General features: G+C 35.6%; 1 protein-coding gene across 3 annotated transcripts in view; it reads left to right on the top strand.

Annotated features, from left to right (window-relative positions):
* The window catches only part of kif18a (kinesin family member 18A), a 135,174-nt gene extending 127,159 nt beyond the window's left edge, over window positions 1-8,015 (top strand). For all 3 annotated transcript variants that reach the window (XM_039753810.1, XM_039753793.1, XM_039753801.1), the window contains exons 17-18: window positions 905-1,017; window positions 7,708-8,015. In XM_039753810.1, coding sequence (XP_039609744.1) covers window positions 905-1,017; window positions 7,708-7,859 — 265 coding nt within the window. In that variant the 3' untranslated portion in view covers window positions 7,860-8,015. The remainder of the gene's footprint in view (window positions 1-904; window positions 1,018-7,707) is intronic.
* Window positions 8,016-9,843: the final 1,828 nt, after the last annotated feature.

The raw sequence follows: 9,843 nt of genomic DNA, 5'->3' as shown, positions 1-9,843 counted from the left end.
AAATCCATCACTAGTAACTTGAAGTCTATGGATCTGCCTGTGACTACATTTTCATTTACCCAACTTGCTGTTTAACTCAACTGTATTATTCCTGCTTTAACCAAAATCCTATCTGGAACCATTTATTTCTGTTTGCTGCTGTCAGCATAGCCATATTGCTAATGGTTGTATTATGTCTTCTAGTAGTAGGTAGTCTGCATTCATATCCTTTTTTTACCGGTGTTCTGTATTTAACACAATAAACCATTCTCTCTTCATTCAGTCTCTCTCTTACTAGCTATGCTAGCATAATGAGCACTGCCAGTTCTCGGTTCACATTTTACCATATGGGTAGAAATTAGTGTATCTGTTAACAGTTATAGATTATGACGCTTGAATCTAGTCTCTTAAGACTATTTATCCATTATTCTTCTTCCTGTACATTCTCGCATTCATTGACAAGATTAATTTGCCTTTATAGCTTCATATAGCTCCTTAGCTGCTAGTGGTATTTATAAAAATATATTTTTATAAATTTGACCGCTATATTTTTATTTAAAACTCTGTTTGCACAGAATTACAACTCAAATCAAACCCAGAGCTGATTATATTCCCAAAATTAACAAATGGCGAAGCAGGATAAACAAAGAGTATAGCCAAAGGACTATATTTCTGCTGTACTTAGTACCTAAAATCTTAAAAGCTCTTAGGCTAATTCAGCAAGCATCAGAAAAAACTTTAAATATTGAACTTCTTTTTAATACAGAGTAAGGCTTCAGCAGAAAGTTATTTTTAATACAGGTTTCTGATTGAATTTAAAGTATTGGTATATATTTAGCTATTGTTTTATTAAAAAAATAATAAAAGGCACATTTAATGAATAAAACTGTTTACAATAAATTATTGTGTGTTCTTTTTTAAATAGCAACTCTGCTTCGCTCAACAGCCTCAGAGCTGGCACACAGGGATCAAGTGCTCCTAAGAGAATGAGATTGGATCCTCTCTCTGTGAAGGCAATGAGAGTACCCAAGTCAGTGGGTAAGTAATATTGGAATTTAGCAATCAGATACCAAAGTATAAATTATGTTTTACCAGTATCTGCATGATAAATTGGCGGCATTAACAAAAAAGGCAGTTACATTCATAAATAATAATAATACATTTTATTTGAAAGCGCCTTTCAAAACACTCAAGGACACTGTACACAGTAAAAAATAATAATAAAAGTAAGAAAATAAAAAGCAGGGAAAAGAGCAGGTAATTTACAAGATCATAAAACATAAAACAGTTCCAAGATAGGAAAATGGAGAAAGTTATGTGGGATAAGCTATTTTGAATAGGTGAGTTTTTAGTCTAGACTTAAAAAGAGAGAAAGAGGTGATGTTTCTTATTTCAGGAGGTAGGGAATGCCAAAGTCGAGGAGCAGAGCAACTGAAAGCCCTGCTCCCCATAGTGGCAAGATGGGGGACAGGGACAGAGAGAGAAAGAGAAGAAGAGGATCTGAGACACCGAGATGGGATGATGATCTGTACCAAATCAGAGAGATATGGAGGAGAGAGATGATGAATAGCCTTAAATGTATACAGAAGTATTTTAAAATTAATGCGATATTTGACCGGAAGTCAATGGAGCTGCTGGAGAACAAGGGTGAAGTGGTGAATAGAAGGGGTCCTGGTGATAATACGGGCAGCAGAGTTCTGAACACGTTGAAGCTTATGAATTGATTTTTGAGAAAGACCAAAAAGAAGTGAATTACAATAGTCAAGCTGAGAAGTAACAAGGCTGTGAACAAGAATGGCAGTGGCCTGTGAAGTAAGAAAAGAACGGAGACGATTGATGTTACGCAACTGGAAATAAGCAGACCGAGTAACATTATTGATGTGTGAATTAAAAGACAGAGTACTGTCAAGGATAACACCCAAACTTTTCACACATGGGGAAACAGAGACCGGCAAGTTATTGATAGCAATAGAAAAACTATTAGTTCTGGATAATGTTGATTTAGAGCCTACCAGGAGAAGCTCTGATTTATTGCTGTTGAGTTTCAGAAAGTTAAAAGAGAACCATGTATTTAGTTCAACTAAACAGAGAGTGAGGGAGGATGGGGGGAGAGCAGAATCAGGTTTGGTGGACAGATAAAGCTGGGTGTCATCAGCATAACAGTGAAACTGAATATTATATTTACGAAAAATATATCCAAGCGGGAGAAGGTAGATAATGAAAAGAAGGGGCCCCAGGACAGATCCCTGGGGGACGCCAGTGACCAGAGAAAAGGACTGAGAAATGAATGATTTCAATCGAATAAACTGAGTACGATCAAACAAGTATGACTTGAACCAGGCTAGAGGAGTATGAGAGAGACCGATTGAGACTAACCTACTAAGTAGAATGGGGTGAGAAATAGTGTCAAAAGCTGCACTCAGATCCAAAAGAATAAGAATGGAAAGTAAACTGGAGTCAGCTGCCATAAGGAGATCATTGGTTATTTTATAAGTGCTGTTTCAGTGCTATGAAAGGGGCGAAAGCCAGACTGGAACCGTTCATACAGATTATTATTAGTTAAATATGAGTGGATCTGTGCAGCAACTATCTTTTCGAGAATTTTTTAAATGAATGGTAAATTGGAGAGAGGACGAAAATTATCAAAATTATTGGGATCTAAACCCGTTTTTTTCAATATTGGGGTGATGGCAGCAACTTTGAATGAAATAGGAACAGTTCCAGTGGTAAGTGAAGAATAAATGATAGCAGATATGAGGGGAAGCAAGGAGGGTAAACAAACTTTAACCAGAACTGTAGGAATGGGGTCGAGCTGACAAGTAGAAGGTTTTGACTTACAAATGAGATCTGAGATATCAGTGACAGAGGGAAGTTGGAAAGTAGAAAAACAGTGTGATGGGAGTGGGATTACAAAGGGAGAACTACAAGAGACATCAGAGGCCAGATCTTGGTGTATTTTGTGAATTTTCTCAATGAAGAATAACATTAGAGAATCACAAAAGGAAGATGAGTAGAGGTGGTCAGGTAAAAAATCTGGTGACCTGAAAGAAGAATTGAACAGTGAAAACAGTAACTTGGGAGAATCCTCATTTAAACGAATAATGGTAGAGTAATATGCAGATTTAGTTAGGTTAATACACTCCTTGTAATACAAAGCATGATTATTAAACATTTCCTTATGGATAGTAAGACCAGTTTTCTTATAGAGACGTTCAAGCTGACTGAGAGAATAATGCAGATTTGGTTTTTAGTGGAGCAACAGAATTTAAAATACTATTGAGACTATTGTTATAATAGGTAACCAAATCCTCTTGGGTGAACAAGTCATTAAAATGCAAAAGACTAGAGAAAGCAGAAGAAAGGATATCAGGATTAATTTTCTTAATATTCCGAAAAGAAATGGTTCGAGGGATCTTGGTTATAGAAAAGGTCATTTTGACATTGAAAGAAAGAAGAAAATGATCAGAGAATAACAGTTCATCAGCTTTGCAGTTGAGAGGAGTAAGTCCAGAGCAACAAACTAGGTCCAAAGTATGACCTTTAGTATGAGTGGGAAAGTTTACATATTGTTTAAAATCCAAGCTATCGAGGCAAGATGAAAAGTCTTTGGTAAGAGGATGATTACTATTGTCCATATGAATGTTAAAGTCTCCCAGTAGTATTATATTAGGAGAAACAGTAGCCAAGTGGGTCAGCAGATCAGTAAAATCACTTATAAAAACAGAAGTAGACTTTGGAGGGCGGTAAATAACAGCAATAACAGTTGGAACAGGACCTGAGAGTTGACAAACAACGGATTCAAAAGAACTGAAGACGGGTACAGATAACGGCGAGACTTTCCAATTCTTGCGATAAATTACCGCGAGACCTCCACCGCGGCCAGACTCGCGAGGTTGGCAGGTGTAAACAAACCCGGGGGAGTGGAGTCGTTGAGCTGCGAAAAGTCATTGGGCTGTTGCCACGTCTCAGTCAAACACAAAAAGTCAAACTTACGGTCGGTGAGGAGATCCTGGACGAGATGTCCCTTGCTTGTAAGCAAGCGGATTAAGCAGACCGAAGTTGACACCGGTGCTGTCAGACTGAACAGAAGTGTTAGCCGACCTGGTCAGGCTGGCTAAAACGCTGTGGTTAACAGCCCTGTCGGAAATCTGTGAAGAGTGACGAGAAATAGACCAGAAGGATGGTATTGGTTTAGAGTTGTCATGGTGAAAGTTCCGGCGAGAGCCCCGGTGGATGTACTTTCGGCGAAGGAGGGAGCGTGTCCGGGTGGAGAAGTAGCACAGCCAGCGTGGAGCAGCCAGATGAAACGAAGTCGAAGAAGTTCGTCAGCTGTATACTGGTAAAGTCCAGCACCCGTCGAAAGACCAACGACATAAAAATCCAAACCCGCACAAGCAGTATGCAAATCCTACCAGGCCCCATCACAGACAAACACACCGGTAAGCCAAGCAGCCAGGTAAATGAATCCGTGGGAAACCACAGCCAAAACAAACAGGCAAGATGAACTAGACCCAAAATACTCAGACACTTGCAAAATCACCAAATCGCCAACAGTGTCGATATAAGATGAAAGGGATTAAAATTGTTAATAAATATATATATATATATATATAAGTAAATAAATAAATAAAATAAAGAAATAAAAGGATACCGGTGAGTAGCGGCAGAAAGTCGCTAGCGCTCACTCACGGAACCGGTGATCATCCTAGACCTGATTCTTAAAACATCAATGAAACACAATGTGACATTCTGTTTTCCTCAGTATATTATATATATATATATATATATATATATATATATATATATATATATATATATATATATATATATATATATATATATATATATACACAGTGATAGTTATCCAAAAAACTGCATTAATAAGGTTTATTAAAATGTGAAAAAATAATGACTTCTTCAAATAGTTCAAATAAGCAAACACCTTTGAGCCTACTTGATATATGTATAAATGTGTCTAAATGGTCATAAATTTATTTTTCATTCCTGAAAATTTAAGGATTAAGATCCAAACAATATTGTTGCTAAGTTAGTTCAATATCATTCACTCAAAGAAGACTTGTGCCAAATGAGAATTGTAATTAAAGAAACTCATTCACACCAAAATGAAATTTACCACGTGTCTTCTAGTTGGTTAGTTTTTTTTTGTTTCTTTTCTTACTGTAACACAGTGTTCCCTAGTAGGTATATCCTGACTGTAATAACCTCTTCCTTAAATAGTTATTATCTGCAATTCAAATATAAAAGTTAAATTAGAAACTTGATGCCAGTAGTATGGGCTTGTACAAGAGTCATTTTGTTGAATAATTTTTCATACTCTTGCAAGAATTCAAGATGTAACTACTGTACATACTAATAAGATTTACATCATTCAGTATTATTCTTTTCCTTACTACACATGGCAAGCAATCCTGAATTATCTGAATATTAATTGCCAGTTTTCACTATAAGCTGCTTTTTTCTTTTGATTTTTATGATGTTGACAATGTTCAAGGTTAGTCAAGGTAATTCAAGCTTACAAAATCATCAGTATTTCAATCGCAGTGCTGCTGGTGGTTAAAACATTAACATTCACTCCATACAGGTTTAGTTTTTGTAGAAGAGACCAGCATTTTCCACAAAAAAGTAAGCATGTGGGCTTTGTATGTGTGTTTGAGTGTGCCATAAGTAGTATTGGCACTTTCAAAATAGTCAACGTACATTGCAGATTCACAGGGAACATAATGATGTTCTTTGTGATTTTAGATTGAAAGATTACTACTGGTTTTAGGGAAAGAAGAAAATAATATAACAAGAGGTAGTCTAGTCTTGACTTAGTTATTAAATATCCAATAAGCATATATATATACACATTTTAAAATTGGCTATTATAGGTGATCTTAGGAGAAGGTGTCGCTTTTAGTTTAAGTGTTATTTTATTCTGAAACATCCTCCAGTTTTAAAACGGGATGTTGCCTGTCTGTTAAATCTGAAATTTAATGGTAGTCTTTATCCACTATTTAGCATCTGCTTTAATTAATTTAGTATATGAAGTATAGAAGGGAATTATAGTAGAAGAATGGATTGTTTGTTCCACATTTGCAGTAAAGGCACCGTTATGTTATTTCTTATTTGTCTATAGTCATGTATTACAGGATAAAGAGCAAAATAACTCTTTAACCCTTGTTAGTTTTTGCAGCTCATATTTAAGACCATTATGCAGAACAAAAATTTTCAAATGTGTTCATTTTGTCAGTCTTTCTGTAAAATTCATTAATTATATGGAACTAGGAATAGCAGGCAAGGTTGTAGATAGTGTTTTTTTATTGAGAAAAAATGTATCCAGACCAAAAGCTGGATATGATGATAGTGAAAACTACTCTGAAGGTGAGTGACACAAAGCAGGAGAACAGCCCCCCTTCTGAAATCTGTTCATGTACGACTTCAGGGTATTTGACTACGAGTTGCTCCTCTTCAACCGTAAAAACAAGTTCTGAACCTGTATTTCACTACAACTCAGAACAGTATTTGGTAGTGGTTAAATGGATATTCTGCTGTTTTGGTAAATTTAAATACATTAATTAAAAACAAAAATAAAAATGTTAATTTAATAAGCACCAAATCTGAATTTTATTTGTAGTTGTGTTTTTTTTATGATTTCTGCATCCAGATGAAATCCAATTGTAAAAATTATTCGATTGCTACTCTTTCTAGTTGGTGATTTCTAGTAATGAGTACACCCTGCAGAACTTTGGGAACAAACTCTGCAAAATGCTTTGAAGTCAGTGGGGCAGGAGAAATTCAACTAGTTTTGAGTAGATTAAAAGAGTGCGGTTGTGTTTTAATTTGGAAGCGTCTGCCAACTATGCTGAACCAATTATTGTGGTCAGAAATTTAATCTGAGCTGTGAAGCAGCAATGCTAACCACCTGTACCACCCTGCCTCAAACAGCAAAAGGATAACCACAAACAAAATACAACAGTCACAAACTAGCAATAAGTAAATCTATATATCATTGAAGTTACAGAGTTCCATTCTTGGGATCACATTAGTCATGCAGTGAAGCAGTGTCTTGGGACTAGCTTGAACCATCGTTTGGAAACAAGTGCATGCAGATTAGCCATGTATGGTTGTGCTGCCAGCACACATGTATCTATGTTGTTTATCTGTTGGTAGTACTCATAATATTCTCTATTCTATTCTATTTTTAATCTCTATAGTTATCTCTATTTTTTTTTCTTAAACACATACAGGGTTCACTGCTGTTGGTTGTGACATTATGTTAGACCAATAGCAGTTCGGCAACAGTTTTACACTATGCATGATGAAAGTTGTACGCATGGCTGTTATAGCTCTGTGATGCCATGCTGGCCTTCAAAGCATCATGGAATTCTACGAAAAAAATTCTCATCTAAGCAGGACGTATTCACTAACGATCACTGACAATTGTTCTGGCTAATTTCGTTGTTCAGCATTAGCAGTTTCTTTCTGTAATTAAATTTTGGGTGTTATTTTCTCACAAACCTCTTCACTTTACTAATTCATGAACTCTAAAAATTAAAACCTATGGGTACAATAATCATCAGTTATTTAAAAATGAAAAATTGCCTAACTCATACTGAAGGTATTTACTACTGTTAATGTGCTTTTTTTATTTTGTTGTTTCGTTCAGTAAGATATCCAATATAATTATTGAAAATTGAATTACTTTACCCTTCTTCCCCTGCATAGGAGACTCCAGGGATCAAAGCAAACAAATCACTTCGCAATTCAGACATGGACGAACCTTTTTGGAAAGAAACCCACGCCTCCCAATGTACAGAAGTAATGCATCCCTGTTGAAAGCTGCAAATTTGTTAAAGACTGTTACAGATAAATCATGAGATTTTTATTCATTGTAATTATTTAATATACATTATAAAAGTATGAAAGAGATTGATATTTTGATTCCTGTGCTTTGTATTGATCAGCTAATGATTTGCACTGTTAATGGGGGGGGGATGGGAGTTGCATTCTCTATTAAAAAATATAGGTTTTTATTTTGTTGATTTTTTTTTTTTGGTGTCGCACCTCTCCTTTCATTGAAGTCATCTCACAATTTTTCTTTGTTTTTCCAACCCACTCATAATGTGTGGTGTGATCAGGTAAGTTCTAGGCATCAGCTTTCTCTCTTCCATGCCTCCTTTGTCGGCATACAACTCCGTTTTTTCCATTTTAGAATTATAAACGCCATTGCTCTTGGACATCCTCTGTATTTTTCTTTAGAATCTCCCCATGAGTATTTCCAATGTGTTTCACCTATATTTTCTTTTAGTTTTGGTGTACATTTTTCATTTGACTTCCCCTGTGTTCCTGTTGCACATGCAAGTGTTTTAAGTGCTTGTAACCTACTGCTGTCATCATTTCCCTTATCTCTGCAGCATATAATGCTGTATTCCATACTGAGTTGTTAAGTGGCACATTCATAGGCGAAAGTTGTAACTTGTAACTCTTGCAGAATGTAACTTCTGCTTGTTGGTTTTCTTTCCATAATATGACTTTAATACTTCATGTTCCTTCCACTGTTTGATTTATCCACCTTAGTATCATAACTGATTAATATCACTACAGAAAATGAATTTTTATTTCACTTTTGCTTATCTATAAACACCTTAGAGTACTTCAAACTGTTCATCCCCATCTTTCTTAAATTTCTGCAGCATACGTTCCTTTGACCATGAACTCTGCATTGTTTGACCTTCTATTCCCGCTCTTTCCATCATCATTTCTGTGAATATATAGAACTGTAATGGTGAAAATGAGAGTAATTGTTTAAACTGCAAGGGATTTGTTCTAACTACTGCTGTGTATGAATATTTTAATAATGAGCTAACAACTCAAATTCAGTTTTATTCTGCATTTCTGAAGCGTTTCTTGGTCTAAATAGCATAAGACCCTTTATACTGGCGTTCTCGCAATAAATTTTTTAAAGCTATTGTTTTTCTTTTCATTAATTTTTTCGTGATTTCAGAATTTCTTTGCTTTTTCTCTATGCAGTAACCATTTAAATAATCATTTGAATTACTTTTGTTATATGTCAAACTAATCTGGTCAGTTGGTGATCTACACAGAAGGGTATAAAACTTAGCATAGTGGGCTTCAGTGGTTTTACAGGTTTTGATTACAATTGGTGTTTTAACCTTTGTGAAATTTCTGCTTTTAATGTAACTCTTGTGGTGGCTATGAGACTAAAGATCTGTCCTGGTATCTGGAAGGTTGCTGGTTGAAGTCCTGTTACTCCTAGAAGGGATTCTACTCTTTTGGGCCCTTGAGCAAGGCCCTTAACCTGAAAGTTTTTCCAGCAGTTTTAATGGGCCTAGGGCTCTGACCTCCTAAGGTCATGTGAAAAGACTCTAATTTTCACTCAGAGATTAATAAAGTATATCCAAAAAAAAAAAAAAACTCTTTGGTAACAATTTTAATTTACCGACTTTCAGTTTTATTTCATTTAGATTTTCTGAAGTACAGAGTAAGGATGTACTGACTGCATTCACTTTCTTCCTTGTTTCCACTATTCTTTGTAAATGGTGTATAAAACTGAAGGTATGAAGCGTCAGTCAAACAAGTGAGTTCCAGTGAAATAGTCACCCCTTGATTGAAACAGTGTCAGCCCACAGTTCACCACATCTTTGAAACAATTGGGGGAAAAATTAATCAGTAAGTCAATAAGTTTAAAACAGTGGTTACGAAAAGTTACCACCACTTTTCAAAATTTGTAGCGTGTGCATGACACTCTTAAAAACAAACTAGCCTTGTTGCTTTTTTTTTTTTTGTACACACTAACCCAACATTAGCTCTTTGAAATTAGACATTAACATAATGATTGTA

The sequence above is a fragment of the Polypterus senegalus genome, chromosome 1, assembly GCF_016835505.1.
Source record: "Polypterus senegalus isolate Bchr_013 chromosome 1, ASM1683550v1, whole genome shotgun sequence".
Taxonomy (NCBI): Eukaryota; Metazoa; Chordata; class Cladistia; order Polypteriformes; family Polypteridae; genus Polypterus; species Polypterus senegalus.
The sequence above is the reverse complement of the archived record's forward strand: the minus strand, read 5'-3'. Positions and strand labels throughout refer to the sequence as shown.